The sequence below is a fragment of the Sinocyclocheilus anshuiensis genome, unplaced genomic scaffold (assembly GCF_001515605.1).
Source record: "Sinocyclocheilus anshuiensis isolate Anshui unplaced genomic scaffold, SAMN03320099.WGS_v1.1 scaffold482, whole genome shotgun sequence".
Taxonomy (NCBI): Eukaryota; Metazoa; Chordata; class Actinopteri; order Cypriniformes; family Cyprinidae; genus Sinocyclocheilus; species Sinocyclocheilus anshuiensis.
Window position 1 is genome coordinate 1,167,030 of NW_015547676.1, and position 19,494 is coordinate 1,186,523.

Below are 19,494 nucleotides of genomic sequence, written 5' to 3' on the forward strand. Positions count from 1 at the left end.
AAGCTTTCCATTGATGTATGGTTTATTAGAATAAGAACAATATTTGGCCGAGATACAACTATTTGAAAATCTGGAATCTGAGGGTGCAAAAAAATCTAAATATTGAGAAAATCATCTTTAAAGTTGTTCAAATGAAGTTCTTAGCAATGCATATTACTAATCAAAAATTAAGTTGAATATATTTACGGTAGGAAATTGACAAAATATCTTCATGGAACGTGATCTTTACTTAATATCCTAATGATTTTTGTCATAAAAGAAAAATGTATAATTTTGACCCATACAATGTATTGTTGGCTATTGCTACAAATATACCCCAGTGACTTAAGACTGCTTTTGTGCTCCAGGCTCACAAATGTCAGCGGGAAACTTGCACAGACTCATTCTCCTCTCGTATTCGAAGTTTTACGACTGTACCGCTTCTTTAGCAGCATGAGATGCGAATATATTTTTGATAATTTCTTTGGTCAAGAAAAATTCAAAGTTTGTATTACATTTACTCCTTTTTAACCGTGAAACACTTGCTCTGGCTGGATGCGCTTAAATCTGCTGAATATGGATGCTTTCCTGTCACATATCAGACGTCTGCACTTCAGTAAACCAGCAGAACGCAGGTCACGGTGTTTACACGTCAAATCAGGGTCATGGGCACAAATATCGCTGTGTCGACTGCTTATTATGTTTAAGTTGTTTACATGACAGAAAAAGCAAAAATGATTCCAGTGAAAAAAGTATAATGAAACCCATCATCATCATCATCACACTCACACGTCTTGCATGCTGCATTTGGTTTCGCTCCAGCTAGCTTCTTGTTGAATCCAGACTCAGTTTGTTTTGTGTGTTTGTGTGACTCCAGGTGTCCACTCTTCCTGTGGAGCGGAGAACGCTGAAGTCCACCGTGCCAGAGGGATCCGACACACACGCTGAATGTCTGCTGGTCAGACAGGTGAGTTCAGGTCTGGAGACTGAGCAGGCCATGGGAGATGTTCACCTTCACTTTCATGACACCAGAGCGCTAATTCCACCTTCACACTCTGCTCTTACTGATGCTGCGTGAAATCAGTGGCGTTTGGCCACCAGGCCGTGCATGTACAGCTTTGGCCAATGCTTCAGTTTCATAGCCCAACCCCTATATATAGGGCCTATATAAAATATATAGTATAGTAATGCTATATGTGACCCTGGACCACAAATTCTGAAATTGAGATTTATACATTTATTAGGATAGGACAGTATTTGGCTGAGATACAACTATTTGAAAATCTGGAATCTGAGGGTGCAAAAAAATCTAAATATTGAGAAAATCATCTTTAAAGTTGTCCAAATTAAGTTCTTAGCAATGCATATTACTAATCAAAAATTAAGTTTCTTCACTTAATATCCTAATGATTTTTGCCATATAACGGTACTTAGCTTTGTTTAAGAGAAACATCAGCCAGAAATGAAAACTGCCATCATTTACTCACCCTTATGTCATCCAGATTTCTTACTAATACTTCAGTTAACATGTAGAAGAACACCAGCGTAGATATTTTTAATATTAACTCATCATTTTTATCCATTCATTGAACCACCAAAAGTTTCATATACGTTTAAGTTTCCAGTGGTTCAGAACCTGACGGGACATTACGAGACCTAACACAGTACTAAAATAGTGTATAGCAGAAAAAATAATATAGTTGGATGTGCTTTTGTCTATGGTTTGCACAAGCTTTTATAAAGGACCATGTTTGGGTGCAGAATCTCTAAACTGCTTAGAATTATATTAAACATTAAAATGCTGGCAGTAACAGATACCTGTTCATTTGTCAGAAGGAAAAAAATTGTAAAACTGTTTTATTTTTGCTTATTTGTTGTTTAGAAAATGTTTACCCTTTGAAATTTACATCAAACATATTTAATATTCGAGCAGTCATTAACTTAACACATAAATGACACCCTTAACATTCTGAAGGGTTTTCGAATTGCCGTGAATACTTTTGTGCTTTTTGTCTTTTAGCTCTTACAGTTGGATGAACCTCTGCCTGTTTCGGTTTTTTTTCTTCTATAGGCCTGTCAATATTACAACTCCCAGCTGCATGTGATCCAGTATAAATATGAAGACCATGCAGGGGACTACCGCACGCTGCCCAGGTACAACTCCATTCACTTTTTTACAGATGAGGATTTAAATGGGGATTTTAAAAATTCAAAAATAAGTGCCTTGCTTGACAAAGACAAAACTGAGAAATGACCTCTTATTAGCTTGGACAAGATTGGACTGCCCAGTGGTGATTTGCAGGCAGGCTGTTCTTTTGCCTCAGATCCTTCAGAAGCCTGTTTTCCAACATTTATAGCCCTGTTCACACCGCCAGCAAAACACAGAGACAAAACGGCGTGATCCTATTCGTTTGAGAAGAGTATGCGGGCGTGTCCAGCTGCTTGAGAAAGTTGAGAAATATTGAACTTTATGCAAATGAGGAGCAACTTTCAGAAGCGATAGCCAGTAGAAAACTGTGTCAGTATGTATTTGTTGTATATATTTGTTGCTTCTTCTTCATATGCGAGTGTGATTTGAACTTGAATAACATTCAATAGTCCAGTAACCAGTGTTGGGGATTAACTAGTTACATGTAACAGAATTACATAATTTGATTACAAAATAAGGTTACACTTTATTTTAAGGTGTCCTTGTTACAGTGTAATTATACTTTTAAGTACTGAGTAATATTAGTTAACTACATGTATTTACTATATGGTTAGGTTTAGGATTAGGGTTTGGCTTAGGGTTACTTCGATGTAATTGTGTATAATTAATTGTAATTATAGTATTAAGTACATGTAACGTGTAACAAGGACACCTTTAAATAAAGTGTTACCCAAAATAAATGTAACTAATCTGTGTCATCAAATTACAGTTACTTATGAAAATGTTAAAGATTACAAAGGGGGTTACATCTTAACGTTTTCACACACATACAGATATGATTGATTTATTTCCCAAATTGCATTAACCTCAGAACAATCTCAAAGTAAAAAGAAGTGCTGAAGTCTGATTTTGTGGCGGCTGTGCTTTAAATTAAATTATTCTAATCTTAATTCAAGTGAAGAAGAGTCTGACAGTAGTCAGTGTTGAGCACTACTGTAAGGCTAACCCTGCCTGTCTTAAATGTTTCAAAATGATCAACAGATTAGAAAAATGTAGAAATCGAAAAATGGAAATTTAGAAAAGTAATCAAAAGATAATCAAATGTAATCAGTTACATTATTTTAATAAAGTAATTTAAATAGTTACAATACTTAAATAGGGTAACTTGTACTCTGTAACCTTTTGTTACCTTTCCAAAGTAATCTTCCCAGCACTATTAGGTAAAGTTTATTAACAAAATGCATTGGAAAATGCTACACAGTCAAAAACCGTATCACTTCAATATTGCATGACAGAAACAGCCATTGCTGGAAATGACATCACCATCACTTTGCAATATTATATTAAACATATTAAATTATTTTACACAGTTATTTAACAACAATGCTTAATCTGTATAATTATATTATTATTTCTTACAGAGAGCCATATGTATGATGTTTTTGGGAATTTTTGGCAGAGTGAGTTTAAATGGTGTATTGATAGATCGGTCGTCAGGTTTAGTGCACTAACACTGCTGAAGTTTATAACAACACGTTCCAACAGCAGAAAGTTACTTTTTAGTGACAAGAAAACAAATTCCTTAGTTTTAGTTTTACCTGCAATATATTACCTGTGATTGCATTTGTATATGTCCAGATGTGCAGAGACTAGCGACATGCAGTGACAAAACACTGGTGCTGTGAACTTATGGCAGCTCAGGCACATTGTTACAGAGCAGAGAGTGACGCAAGTCGACAGAAAGTGTGTGTGGTGTGTGTTTGTGCTGGATAAACTGCCACACAGGACAGACACAAAGAGCTCTGCTTTACAAGAGCACTGAGGCAGGCAGCAGAAAGGACACCGGTGTGTGGGGTCCTGTCAGAATAAAGCTCACTGAAAGGAGTGAAAACAGCACATTATGTGGAAAATACCACCTCTTTGAATGGGAGCGCAAGATTTATCAGCACACTGATGCTTGAGGGGTTTTTCTACTTTCTTTCCTTCTTTTTTTTGAAGTGTTTTAGACTGGCTTGTGCGTAATGCATTCAAAATGGCCTTGTTACTGACTCTTTTGTTTTTGTGGATGAATGCAAGTAGTGATGCATGAAACATCTCTTTTGAAATATGTATAATAATATTCAAAAGAGATATGATATATATATGTGATGTGATATACTGTATATTTATAATAAAATGTATTCCTGCCTTCCTGAAAATGTTAGAAGGTGACAATATTATCACGAACTGTTGTACAAGTAATTTTCTTTGCTGTTAATAATATATGCAAATGAATATTATAGTTATTAAACATTAAATCGGCAGAACCACATATCCAAAACCAAACTGCTGGTGGAAATGCTCTCCTGCTCTTCTCTTCCTGATCATAGTGGATGACAGTGATTCTTTTCTCTCTCTCCGTAATTCTTCTGCCTGATAGGAAGCTGTGTAAATCAGAGAAGTTGCCCTCGCACTCCTTTGAGATCGACCATGAAGAGGTGGACAAAGATGAGGTCAGCACGATGCATCAAGCTGAATTTACAGAAAGATTCATATGGCCTTCTGTCTATAAAAATGTTGGAAATTATGTAAATGTGAAAGTAAAGCTAAGTTGGAGTGTGTTAAATTCCCAAATGCACTTTATAATTTTTTATAATTCGTTGTAACATATTTTATTTATGTATTTTTTGTGTGTAGGACACAACTTCTCTGTCATCATCTAAAGGCGGAGGAGGTGGAGCAGGGAGTGGAGGTGCAGGGGGCATCGGGGTTTTTAAGTCCGGCTGGCTCTATAAAGGCAACTTTAACAGCACTGTCAACAACAGTATCACTGTCCGGGTGAGAGTGCACGTCTTTCACACACCGTCTCACGTGTCTGCATTTGACTAGGAATTTGTGAATGTGTGATCATTTTATGTGTATGTCAGAAGGGAAAAAATACTAGATTAAGGGTTCACTTAAAATAATAATTTATCTAAAAATGAACATTGTCATCCAAGATTAGGATGAGTTTGTTTCTTCATCAGATTTGGAGAAATGTAGCATTGCATCAGTGTCTCAGCAATGGATGCTCTGCAGTGAATGGGTGCTGTCAGAATGAGAGTCCAAACAGCTGATAAAAACATCACAATAATCCACAAGTAATCCACAGCACTCCAGTCCATCAATTAACATCTGGAGAAGACAAAAACTGAAACTAATCCAGCATTCAGACATTTTTAACTAAAATACGAGTCCATAATCCATAATAACGCTTCCTCCAGTGAAAAAGTGGTCTGGTCTGAATCAGGAGAGAAATCTGCACAGATCAAACAGCGTTTAAACATCTCTAAACAAATATGTGGCTGGATTCTGATGTGAGAGACAACAGGAGATGGACTTTTTTTTACTGGAGGAAGCGTTATTATGGATTATGGACTCATATTTTAGCCAGAAGTAACGGTTTGATGTTAAAAACGTCTTAATGCTGGATTTGTTTCAGCTTTTGGCTTCTCCAGATGTTAACTGATGGACTGGAGTGCTGTGGATTACTTGTGGATTATTGTGATGTTTTTATCAGCTGTTTGGACTCTCATTCTGACGGCACCCATTCACTGCAGAGCATCCAATGCTACATTTCTACAAATCTGATGATGAACCAAACTCATCCTAATCTTGGATGGCCTGAGTACTTACATAGTTGTACTGATGCTTTCATTCTGTCAGACTGTGTTTTCTAGAATGGTAGACTTCTCTCTTCTCTAAGTTTATCTAATTTTCATTCAGGTTTTTTTATTTTTACAAATTCTATATTGTCAGAAGAACTACTTGAGTGAAAAATATTGCTGATTGCCTGTTGCTTGTTCTTGACGCTTGTGCTTTTGGGGGAAGTCGTGGCCTAATGGTTAGAGCGTCGGACTCATAACCCAAGGGTTGTGAGTTCGAGTCTCAGGTCCAGCAGGTATTGTAGGTGGGGGGAGTGAATGTACAGCACTCTCTTCCACCTTCAATACCATGACTGAGGTGCCCTTGAGCAAGGCACCAAACCCCCAACTGCTCCCCGGGCGCCGCAGCATAAATGGCTGCCCACTGCTCCGGGTGTGTGTTCACTGCTGTGTGTGTGCACTTAGGATGGGTTAAATTCAGAGCACTAATTCCTAGTATGGGTAACCATACTTGGCCACATGTCACGTCACTTTTACTTTCTTTTCCAGTCCTTCAAGCGAAGATATTTTCAGTTGACTCAGCTAACTGACAACTCTTACATCATGAACTTCTATAAAGATGAGAAGATATCAAAGGAACCTAAAGGCTGTATATTTCTGGACTCGTGCACCGGTGTGGTTCAGGTCGGTAAATATATGTTTTTAAAGCGGTTCAGCAAACATTAACAATGAGGTGACCAGTGACTGATATTTATTATGGTCTCTGGGTTCACACAGAATAACCGCCTGAGGAAACACGCCTTTGAGTTGAAAATGAACGAAGTGACATATTTTGTCCTGGCTGCCGAGAACGAGCAAGACATGGATGATTGGATCAACACTCTCACACGCATCCTGCAGATCAGCCCTCCGGACGGCCCGGCTCTGGACCGCAAGAGTGCGGACCTGAGCGACAGCAAACAAGGTGAGTGCTTACAAAGCACGAAGCGCTGAAGTACAGAAGGAATGAGGTGCATTATTTTGTATGTGTGTCAATGTTGCATTTGCAAGAAAGGTTAGTGACGATTCACACAAGATCTGTTTGCAGTACATATGCATTATGGATTTTTTTTCGTGCACACAGATGCGGCGCAGAAAATGCATTGCTGGATCAGTGCAACGATCATTTCTGCACCGAGTCTGTTTTTGCAATGCTGCACACATTGAATTGAAGTGAGCGCATTGTTCATGGTCAAAATGAAAATGTAGTAATTTTTCCATAAATGCATATAGTTATTGACAGTCACCTTTTCTCAAACTTGGAACAGCGAGGCTCAGGCTCGTGCGCTGTAAACACATCTAATGTGAAAACACAGTGAGCTTCTGTAGTGCATATGTACTGCAGAACATACTGCAGACGTGCTGCAATCGGATCATGTGTGAAACAGGCGTAATATTATGACTGCAACTTCTACCCTTGATGAACTCTGTTTGGCCTCCATTAATGATAGAAGGAAGTATTTTCTCCAGCCGTAGCGCAAGGATTTTGGAAAGCAACTTAAGGTCGATGTCCAACAAGGAAATTGGCCTATAAGATCCACAGTTCTCTGGCCCTTTTTCAAAACAAGAGCCTCCCCCCAAAAACTGAGGCCACATATTTTAAGGATTTTAATTTAAAGAGGATGAAGGTGTGATTCTATAATCAAATAGAACATTTTCAAATGATTCATTATTTCTTTCAATGATAAGGTACTTTAAAAATGCATAGGAAAAAAAAAAAAAAATACATTAAACAAATTCTTTAGACAAAGCTGTCTAAAACTTCATTCATTTATTTATTGTTAATTGTTTCTCCTGAGACCTGTTTGAACCACCAAATTTAATTTAGTAAGATATATCGCCTATTTGATAGGCATTGTATGCAACCGATGCATATTGATCAAACTGTAAGATGATTAAGTGTTTATAAGGTCTGCTAAGGAACTGCTGTGTGAAAAAGCTCTTAAAAGGCTCTACAAGTGATCTCACAAATCCTTCAGATAGGTCAGCTGATAATCTCCCTAATTCACATCATTTTCTTTTAGATCCTTCTCATACTTAGCCGGTGCGCTGAGCTAAAAGGATGAAGGATCACCTGACACAGAAACTATCCACTATACAATTAGTGGAATCTGTGATGATCACTATATGTTTGTATTGTGCTTTTGTTTATCGCATTTTCAGCTAAAATGTTTCTTTGTTGTTGTTGTTGTTCAGAGAGCATTGATGCGTCATTGAATCATGTCCCTGTTCAAAAAAATGAGGAAACAGCTGAAAACGGAATCCACCCTGAGCTGGCCAAGGTAATTAATGCTTTGTAATTCTGTCTTGTTACATCCTAGAGACACAGTCATTACAGCCTCTTTCTGAAAAAAGGAAATGGGCTTTGATTCACTCACCTTTGAACAGAGTTATTAAATCAGAGGGCTAAAATCAGGGTAGAACAAGGAAAAAAATCATTATACATTATAAGCGCACATTCACATGCAGCAAAAAATATTTTTTTTTAAATATATTTCAAAATAAACAAAAAAATATATTTGCTAAAATTTGTTTTCTAATATGTTTATGCAAATATATTTTCTACTAATATATTTTGGCCCTTTTTGTATTTGACCCCTGTATATTTCAGTCCAAGAAAATGCATTCATATATTTGATTAATCTTTATTAATCTAATTTTGGCCATCCACATTTGTATTTAGCTTAAATAAAAGGCTACTGAAATGTATTTTCTTGCCCCTGAAATGCATTTACAAATATATTTTAGTATATGAAGGTTGAAACTAAATATATTTTCAGTGTCAAAAATGTATTTCACTGAGCTTTATTGTTTGCAACATATATTTAGCATATATTTCAAATACATTTTGGCCACAATATATATATATTAGTGCTGTCAAACGATTAATCGCGATTAATCGCATCCAAAATAAAAGTTTTTGTTCACATAGTTCATGATCCTTTCAGTGAGTGTCACTCTTTTACTGTTTAGAATCTTAAAAACACCTGAAACAAAACATTTATAGACATAAACATGTAACTAATGGTATGTCATAAGAGCACTGCACATGATTAACACTGATGTTTTGATGTTTCAGTATATTTCTGAGACCGAGGAATCAGTGAGAGCTGCCAGAGGAGAGGAAAGACTCAACCTGTTCTCTCTGGATCCTGATATTCCTGTACGTCTCACGGCTGGTGTGCTGTGTACATTTATTGTGTATATATAAATACAAACACATGCATGCATATATTTAAGAAATATATGTAATGTGTATATATTAAATATATTTATATGTAATATAAATTATATGAATGTAAATATATAAATACATGTAAATATTTTCAAAATATATACTCTATGTGTATGTCTTTTATTTTGGATGCGATTAATCGTTGCCCAGAGCTAAAAAGATATGAATAGAGCTTTTTAATCCAAGTCATATAAAGAGATACAATCGCTTTATATGATGAACAGATTTAATTTAGGCTTAACCAAAGTATTTAGAATAGAGGTCGACCGATAGTGGATTTTGCCGTGAGAGCTGCCAGAGGAGAGGAAAGACTCAACCTGTTCTCTCTGGATCCTGATATTCCTGTACGTCTCACGGCTGTGGAACAGACTTTCTTGTATTGTTTGGGGGTTTTGTGCAGGGCATTTCACCGTGGTTGTTATTTTGGCGTGTGAGAAACGCATGCTTTGTGTTGAAGGTTTTGAGGAGTCCCAGGATGGAGTCTGCTTCTGTCCAGCCATTCGATGAGAAACTCGGGAAGAGACTGATGATCTCCTGCTGCTCGCTCAACCTCTCACTGCAGGGCTGCGTCAACGAGGCCGACACTGAGCCAGTGACTAATGTACGATCTCATGTCCTTTATCATAACAGAAAATTCATTAAAAAAAAAGTAGAATAGCACATACATATAAAAATGAAATTTACAGTTGAGTGCATTTGTTTGCTTACCCCTTGCAGAATCTTTGTCATTCAAAAGATCAGATTTCATAAAAAAAAAGCATTTTGTTTTTAATGTAGGACACTACAAAAAAATGATGTTCTTTCTTAGCATTTTTTTTTTATTTTGTTTTTCTGTTAAATATCTAAACATTCTTAAATCATGATCTTACTTGACATTATTATGGCATTTACTTGAGAAACAAAATTATTAATTTTAATAAGAAATAGTCTTTTTTTTTTTTTTTTAATTAAATTAATTTTTAAAAAAAAAAGAAAAAGTGTATTTTTTGTTTTTCTTTCCCCATGGATAGATGCTTTTTTATTGTTTAAGCATAAACTCACTTAATTTTTATTAGAAAACAAGACTTAATATCTTAATATCTTATCTTATCTTGATTTGTACAGGAAAAGACAAAAACAAAATGAGACAAAATACTAAGAAAGAAAAATTTGCAGTGTACTACTCATTTAAATCATTTCATATATTTTAAATTTCATTTTCATGCATATTCCACAAGACAAAAATAATTACTGAATTTCCACAGAGGGTCGTGTTCAAAAGTTTACATCCCCTTGATCAGTGACCGTTTGTTTGATTGTTGTTCTTGTCTCATCAATGCCTACAAAAGTTGAGATCCTGCTTTTCTCATCTAAAGCAATTGAGGGACTCAGCTTTTACCAAAACGTGCATTCATTTGTTGCTCGAGAAGGATACAAGAGAATGCAAACTTTTGTAAACAAAGATCAAAATAAATTATTATTATTCTGTCTTCTGGGAAATACTTAAATATCTTATATAGAGGGATATATGTATGTATGTTATTATAAAGTTTGCAAAAGACTTTATACATGTAGGAGACAAATAGGGTGTGCAAACATATACCCTCAGCTGTATATAGTGTATCATTTATTAATCTGCTTATATGTGACCCTGGAGCACAAAACCAGTCATAAGTAGCACGGATATATTTGTAGCAATAGCCAACGTCAAAATTATCGATTTTTCTTTTATGCCAAAAATCATTAGGATATTAAGTAAAGATCATGGTCCATGAAGATATTTTGCAAATGTCCTACCGTAAATATATCAAAACGTAATTTTTGATTAGTAATATGCATTGCTAAGAACTTCATTTGGACAACTTTAAAGATAATTTTCTCAGTATTTAGATTTTTTTGCACCCTCAGATTCCAGATTTTCAAATAGTTGTATCTCAGCCAAATATTGTCCTATCCTAACAAACCATACATCAATGGAAAGCTTATGTATTCAGCTTTCTCAATTTCATTTGTATGCTGAATGACTGCTGTCTCTCCTCAGATCGAGCCTTTCTTCGTGTCGGTTTCTCTGCTGGACATACGTGAGGGCAGGAAGGTTTCCGCTGACTTCCATGTGGACTTAAACCAGGAGGTTGTGCGGCAGATGCTCAGTAGCTCTGGTAGTGCGGGAGATCAAGGCTCGGATGGTGCTCCGCAGGAGAATGGCCTGACCTCACCTGTGGAGAAGAAAACAGAGGACTGCCAGCTGAGCTCCGAGCTGGAGAACTGGCTGCGCTTCCCCAAACAGGTAACAATGCAGGAGCCCTTTGATATGGAGGTGGATCTTCACAGAGGATAGATCTGTGTTCATGTGTTTGTGTGGTTGATCATTCCTGCAGGCGATTTTTTCCATTACGAACCCACATACAGACATCGTGATGATGGCACGGGTGGAGAAAGTGTTGATGGGAAATATTTCCAGTGGTGCAGAACCCTACATTAAAAACACAGATTCCAGCAAGGTATGTCATTTAAATGAATTTACTTCATAAGTTGCTTTGAATAAAAGTGTCTGCTAAATGCATAAAGGTAATGTAATGTGTGTATATATATATTTATATACTATATGGATAAAAGTATTGGGACACCTGACCATTACACCAACAGGAATTTTAATGGCATCGCTTTCTAAGTACATCGACATTAATATGAGTTGGTCCTGTAATTGCAGCTGTCCTAGCTAACAGGGAATGTTCTCACAACTTTTAAAAGTTATATAAATGTTAAGTTCTTAAATGTTCTTAAAGTACCGTTTATGGAACGTTCTTATCACTTTATTAATATTTGATAAAACGTTGAGAGAAACACATTCTTAGAACAACATTCTTTGAGTGTCCACATACCGTTATCTTTATTTAAAAAATGTCCTTAAAATGTTAAGAGAAAACAGCTATTTGTACTTAATGAATGTTCTTAATGTTGGGAGAAAACATTTTTAGAATATTAAAAATAAACGTTAAAGTAATGTTTTATTTTGGGTAAAAATAAAATAATCAGAATATTGTTGTCACGTAACTGTGTCGAATGAGCACGCACGAAGATGAAGATGAAGGGTAAACAGTCTTTAATCAATCCACATAAAGGTAATTCCATGTACAGGCCGGCTGGTGACACACGTATACCGTAGACGAGACCCGACAAACTAGAACTGAACAGACAGGAACTTAAATACACGGGCAAACGAGGAAAAACACTGAATTAACTAGACACAGGTGAACTGACTAACATAATCAAGGGAAGAATGGGGAAACTAGGTCAAGGAACACATGAGGAGAGAAAACAAACTATAAGTCCAAATGTTGGTGACAATTGTAAGAGATGTTTTAGTAACCTTTAAAGGGGTGGTTGACTGTTTTTTTTTCTTCTAGGCTTGATTGTGTTTATGGGGTGCAGTCTAACGTCTTAATGCTTCGTTTAAAAAAAAAAACGCATTATTTTTCACATAATTTACCTTTGTTCTACACAGCTTTGTCCCTTCTCTGATGAACGCTCTGATGATTTCCTGATTTTATGAAGCCCCTCCCTCAGAAATATGCAATGGGCTCAGATTGGTCAGCTGGCCCAGTGTGTTGTGATTGGCTAAACCGTCAGTGCAGTCCAGAAGCGTCACGCCCCTCGCCTCAGTGCATGTGCTCCGGTTGTATTGTAAACAATGGCATCTGATCAGGGCCGCTGATGGCCAAATGGGTGCCCTAAGCAGAATTGTATTGTTGTGCCCCCTCTCCCAAATATTATGGATGTTAAAAAAAACACACCTACTATTGGGGTCAAAATAGAACTTTAATAAAATATACAAGTAAATAAATAAATAAATAGTAATTAAATTGCATTATTTACAAATTACAGTTGTAGCTCTAGACAGTTACCTAGGGCTATGATTTTATTAATGCAGTTGTCTGATTGATTTTAAAGTCTCAAGCATTCAGAAATCACGCAAATTTTACTACAGTAAAACCATGGTTAATTTTTGTAAAGGTTGTGATGTCCACATGTTTTTGTTGAAGAAATTATAGAGGCTGTAGCATTTTATCACAAAAAGTTGGCCAAAAATGTAAGATTAAGTGGATATTTGAATTAGCCTAAATGTTCGGTCGATATTTAACAAGGATTTGATCATCCTGTATGTGTAACAGCAGCAATTACCAGGACTTTGGCGCCCTTTACAGGCATTTGCAATAATATGTAATGAACATAAATTGTTTATTTTGTATTACATTATGTATTTTAACAGTGTTATTCAATGAAACCATATAATTATAAATTAACCAATCATTATTGCCTCATTGTTTTTATATTATGCATTTTAAGTAATTTTAAAGGCTGTTGTTGGCTTAGGTCTGTTTTTATAACCACAAAAAATATCTTAATACTTCTTTGTAAACTGTTATTTTGAAGGAACACAACCATGGTTAAGTTGTGGTTACCATGGCTACAAGAACCATGATTTTTGGTTTTATTCGTAGTAAAACCAAGGCTAATGTTCGTAAGGGAACATGGAAACTCAGAGAGAATATTAGATGCGTTGTTGGTGGTTAAATTATTACCGACATTAAAACACGTTATTAATATCAACAGCCAAAAAAGTTTCACAGGATTATGAATGTACCTGAAAGTGATGCACGGGCTTCATCTTTTTTTTTTTCTTTTTCTTTTTCTTTTTTTTTTTCTTTTTTTGAAGAAAATATTAGTGCATTCTGGATTTTTATTTGCGATCAAAATTATTCAACACCCTTGACCTGCTTCTGAGACTTGTCTTTTGGGATCTTGCCACATTCCTTGCTTGAAAAAGCTTCCAGATCACTCATAGTCTTTGGTTTTCATGTTGCCACTGCTCAAATCACACTAAAGATTTTTAATGAGATTTAAATCTGAAGACTGAACAGACCACTCAAGAACATTTTAGGACCAATCTCTGAACCAAACGTAAGTAGATTTGGATGTATTTGGGATGATTTTCCTGCGATCTTTTTTTCCTTTTCCTTTCTCGGCGCCGGATTGCTGATGTGTTTTCACGGGCATAGTTGTCCATCAATTATGATCCTTTGCATTCAGCCACAAACATGAGGTGTGAGGATGCAGGAATGGCACGTCACGTGTGCATAGCCTGTCTACTGAGTTCACCGTAAAAAGCATTTTTTTATAATTATATATATATATATATATATATATATATACAATGCAGAATACATGATTGCGTTGTAGCATTTTTGTAACAGTAAGAAGTGTTTGGCAGCAAGTATTGCTCGCTACCACGGCAACCGCGTGCTTGTCCATGTTTAATGCTTCTCGTAGCTATGTGAAATATATCTGTCTGTCTAGTGTATAATTGTAACACAGTTCATTGATGGAGCTGATGATCTGAATAAGAGAGAGAGAGAGATGAAGAGCAGGGCGGCACGAGGAACAGGATTAAGAACCGCTGCTTTAGAACATTGATTTTGAATCTTGTGAATCCATTAGAATCATTAGAAGACAGAATCGCGACTCATGTATGAACGTTTTTTTACGTGCACCCCTAGTTTTCTCTTCCTTCTCTCTAAGGCCTATGTCCACTTTGTCCACACGTACACGGGTATTTTTACAAAACAACTCTTCCTCTTCTCTAAAGCAGCGCAGCATGGCCTCGCCTCCTTTGTTGCATATTCCCGGGGGCGGGGTTTATCGGGGTTTGTGACGTCACAAACCTGGGAAGAAGCTCGTTGTAGTCCCTATGAGACGTTTTTGTAGGCATTAAACTGCCATAATTTTAAAAGACAATATCTCCGTTTGCATTGAACTTTCAGCATCGTAACTTTGCAGATATTGTTTATGCTCAAACAGCAACATTACACACTAACTAACATTAAAAAAGTGAAATCGCAATCAACCACCACTTTAAGTAACATTCTAATCATGACTAGAAATTTGGACATTTGAATGTTCTTAGAATAATAAAAATAAGTGTTCAACTAATGTTTTAGGTGAAAATAAAGTTAGTAGAACGTTATGAGAAATGTTTTTGTAACCCTTAATTAACTTCCTAATCATGATAAATACAAAAAACATTTGAACATTTTTAGAATATTAAAAATAAGCATTCAAATAATGTTATTGTGACGTTGCACACACACGAGGGACGAGGAGACGCTGGAGAATATGTTGACAAGACTTTATTTACAGGAACCAAGGGAGACGAACTCAGGAAGACGTTCACACGAAGACGTACACAGCGGACCAAGAACTTGGGACTGGGAACACTTTTTATACAGCTGGCGAGGGCGAGCGGCACAAACGCCCTCGCGAAGACGACGGGGTCTGGGCTCGCTTGAGCCACTGATATAAACAGCAACCGCTCCTCCATATGGGGACGTGGAGGAGCGCACGTAAAAAAAAGGGCAAAACACAAACTTACAAAAACCGGAAATCAAACACGGGGAAGGGATGCCGCTTACAGTTCGGTCCGCTGTTCTGTCACAAATTAAACATGGGAAAGGAACACCTGGGGAGCAAGACACAGACAAAACATGGAACAGAGTCTGACAGTTATATTATGTGAAAATAAAGTTATTACAACGTATTTTGTAACCTTTAAATAATGTTCAAATTACGACATTAATGTCCTTAGAATCTTAAAAATACACATTCAAATAATGTTATATCTCGTGTGAAAATAAAGTTAGTAAAATTATGTAAGAAACAATTTTGTAACCTTTAAATAACGTTATAATCATAACAATAAAACCGTTTAAAAATATTTCAAAACAATGTTCCCACAATGTTTTTGTAACCTAAATTTGTTACCTGGGATAACAGCTTCCACTCTTCTGGGAAGGATTTCCACAAAATTCTGGAGTGTTTCTGTGGGAATTTTTGTCTGTTTATCCAGTAGAGCATTTGTGATGTCAGGCACTGATGTTGGATCGTCTCCATTCCAGCACATCTCAAAGGGTTTTGATGGGGTTACGATCAGGGCTCTGTGTGGCCAGTCAAGCTCTTCCACACCAGACTCATCCAATCATGTTTATATAGACCTTGCTTTGTGCATTTGTTTGCAAATGTCCCAAATGTCACTAAAGTAATGGCATTTAGACAATTTTATATGTGGCATAAGGATAAATACACCGAATATTGATTTAAGCACCAATATGATTAAAGTTATGTAGTAAGTGGAGACTTACTCATGATTTTGTTCTCTCAAATACATTGAACTCCAATTTCTCTGCTTGTTCCATCCAGACTGTCCAAAAGATGTTGAAATCCAATAAACAATTCTGTAGCAAACTTGGAAAGTACCGCATGCCTTTTGCCTGGTCTGTAAGGTAAGGGAATCCTAAATCTCTGGTGCTTCAGCTATGCCAGAACAAATGCTCAACAACAACAAAAAAGCTCTTGCACTATTAACAGTTTATTTAAATTCAGTCATAGCATTTCTTCCCTGTATATTCCAGGTCAGTATTTAAGGACAACCAGGGCACAGTGGACAGGGAAAGTCGCTTCTCTCCGCTCTTCAAACAGGAGAGCAACAAGATTTCCACAGAAGACCTCATCAAGCTCATCACAGAGTACAGGAGGTACAGACTCAGAAAAAATGAGCTTTTCATTGATGTATGGTTTGTTAGGATCGGACAATATTTGGCTGAGATACAACTATTTGAAAATCTGGAATCTGAGGGTGCAAAAATATCTAAATATTGAGAAAATCATCTTTAAAGTTGTTCAAATGAAGTTCTTAGCAATGCATATTACTAATCAAAAATTAAGTTTTGATATATTTATGGTTAGACATTTACAAAATATCTTCATGGAACATGATCTTTACTTAATATCCTAATGATTTTTGGCATAAAAGAAAAATGGATAATTTTGAGCCATAAAATGTATTGTTGGCTATTGCTACAAATATAACCCAGTGACTTAAGACTGCTTTTGTGCTCCAGGGTCACATATGTCACATCATCATAAATGACCTCAGTTAAATCAAGTGTTTTTTACAGGGCAGAGAAGGCCAGCAAACTCCAGATCATCCCGGGAAACCTTGAAATAAACGTAGACTGTGTTCCCATGGAATGTCCCAGTACGTCCAACTAATACCACAACCCTCACATTTAAGGCCAAACTGATGCAAAATGCAATTTTACTCATAAATGTTGTTCAGTTTTTATGTACTTAACACGTAAGCGCTGGCTGTTGTGTGGCCACACATTCATCATCATGCATGCTTGTTCCTCAGACTGTGTGACATCCTCGTATGTGGCTCTCAGGCCGTTCGAGGACTGCGGTCTTCACGCTCCGACAGTAGAGGTGGACGAGTTCCTGCAGGACTCTTCTAAGTTTGCCCAGCCTTACAGAGTCTACAAGAATCACATCTACATCTACCCCAAACACCTCAAGTATGACAGCCAGAAGAGCTTCGCAAAGGTGAGGAAGTCACATACACACCGGACCTTTAGAGTCACAAATACTATGAAATCTGAATGAATTGAAATTACATAAACTTGCCCGTGTCAGACCAACAGAGTGCTCCAAATGCTGTCCCAACTAGACAAACAAGGCCGTCTGAAGAATTTAAGTAGCACTTTAGTTTAGGAACCAGTTCTCACTATTAACTAGTTGCGAATTAGTATGCATATTACTAGCATATTGGCTGTTCATTAGTGGCTATAAAGCACATATTTATGCCCTTTTCTGCATGATCATATTTTAGATCCCTTAATCCAGTCCATACCTAAACTTAACAACTACCTAACTAACTATTAATAAGCAGCTAATCAGGAGTTTATTGAGGCAAAAGTCAGTTAATAGTGAGAATTTGTGACTATAATTGAGTTCCCAGCATGCATTACAGCATGAATAAATTATGTGGTTACTGTTATAGGATTACTATTTTACTATTTGCTGACTTTTTTTAAAACTTCTGTTGTTGTTTTGTCATTATTGTTAGTTATTTGTTGTGTTGTGATGTTAAGAGCTCATCTTTTTACATTTGTTGACTGTCAGCGTTCTTGAGGTTTATGTGTTAAGGTCTATGTACAAGCTTCTAAAACGTACATCTTCGCTTTGTAAGGTGATTGTTCCTTTGGAAACTAAGGGTGTTTTCACACCTAGTTTGTTTGAGCCCTGCAAACACTCTCAGAGCGGTTCAGCTCATATATGTGAACAACAAACAAGTGATCTCAGAGCCCCCTAAAAGGACCCAAAAGCCAACCGTACTCAGACCACCTCCGGAGGTTCGGTTCATTTGTAGGTCCGTTTGTGGTTCGATTTCCTCGTGATTTGTGAAAGCAATGAGGTCTCAGTACGCTTGGACCAACATAACAGTAATGCTTGAGGTCGACTCAGTGGCGTAGCGTCTGCAGGGTATGCAGGTGCATATGGCCCCGGGCAGATTGGGGGCCCGCCGAGCCGAGGGGAACTTTTAATTGAAACGAGGAAATGAATTTCCCTGCAATTTCCCTGAATTTCCCTCAGCCCGAGTCCGACTGGAGCCCATGTCTTTTCTCTCTCTCTCTCTCTTCCCCATTACACAGCTATTAAAATAGTTCAGATTCGGTTTTTAATGGCAAAGTGGTAATATTTCTTTTAGTTTCTTTATTAAGTTAATTTAGAAATATGTTTGGAACATTTTATGTTTGTTAAATTCAGGTTTTTGTTTTTTAAAGGAGCGACCAAGCGGCCAGCAGCAGACAGTGAGTTATATGTTGTTATATGAGTTATACAAATATGTTTGATCAATTTAGCCTTCTCAAATCAACACGACGACTTGCCTAAAATAAAATCTATAGACATAAAACACTTTTACAGTATTAAAGCATTTCACAGTATTAATTTAAACATTTAACCTAGATAAATGAGCGCTGTTAGGCGCATATCCAATAGTTTGTGTGGAGAGTGGAAGCTAAAGCGCGCTTTGCAGGACATGGAGACGCCAGCGCGATCACTTGCAATTTTTTTAATAACAGTGAAAGCTTAAAAATACGCCGTCATTTTTGCTCATAAAGGTAAGAGTATACCTCATTCGGAACTGCAAAGTCTACTTGTATTTGTGTGCACTAACAATATCAACAAAACCTTGTGCTTTTGTAAAATAAGGAAAACAAACAGTATGCGCTTTCTGTCGTCTTGGTCTTGAGCAGGAGCGCCTCACAATGATGAACTGAAACTCAGCGAATACTTGCCTTACCGTCATGATAAATATATCTATATAATGCTTTAAATTACTATTTTAAAACAAAATAATTAAAATCGAAAACAAAAACTCTTTCATTATGTAATCTGTAAAGATGCATTTCTCTCTAAAGGCACATCCAATGAGGATGGATAGTCAACATTGACTCAGAAAACATTAGTTTATTAACAAATAATTCAAATATCCCCTCACTATTTTTTATATTTTTATTTGTTTTTTTTACTTTTTTTGTTGTTGTTTGTTTGTTTTTTTGGCTGCTGTGCCAAAATTGTGTTTGCATTCAGTA

At 36.6% G+C, this 19,494-nt stretch overlaps 1 protein-coding gene across 1 annotated transcript in view; it reads left to right on the forward strand.

The window, feature by feature from the left end:
* Window positions 1–19,494, forward strand: part of LOC107703008 (dedicator of cytokinesis protein 10-like) — an 89,274-nt gene that overhangs the window by 26,853 nt on the left and 42,927 nt on the right. Inside the window, 15 exon segments of the mRNA XM_016505496.1 lie at window positions 857–946; window positions 2,051–2,133; window positions 4,548–4,620; window positions 4,805–4,945; window positions 6,301–6,435; window positions 6,529–6,715; window positions 7,987–8,072; window positions 8,870–8,953; window positions 9,483–9,626; window positions 11,046–11,291; window positions 11,383–11,505; window positions 16,259–16,341; window positions 16,471–16,593; window positions 17,017–17,096; window positions 17,253–17,440. Of these exon segments, the coding sequence (XP_016360982.1) occupies window positions 857–946; window positions 2,051–2,133; window positions 4,548–4,620; window positions 4,805–4,945; window positions 6,301–6,435; window positions 6,529–6,715; window positions 7,987–8,072; window positions 8,870–8,953; window positions 9,483–9,626; window positions 11,046–11,291; window positions 11,383–11,505; window positions 16,259–16,341; window positions 16,471–16,593; window positions 17,017–17,096; window positions 17,253–17,440 (1,866 nt within the window).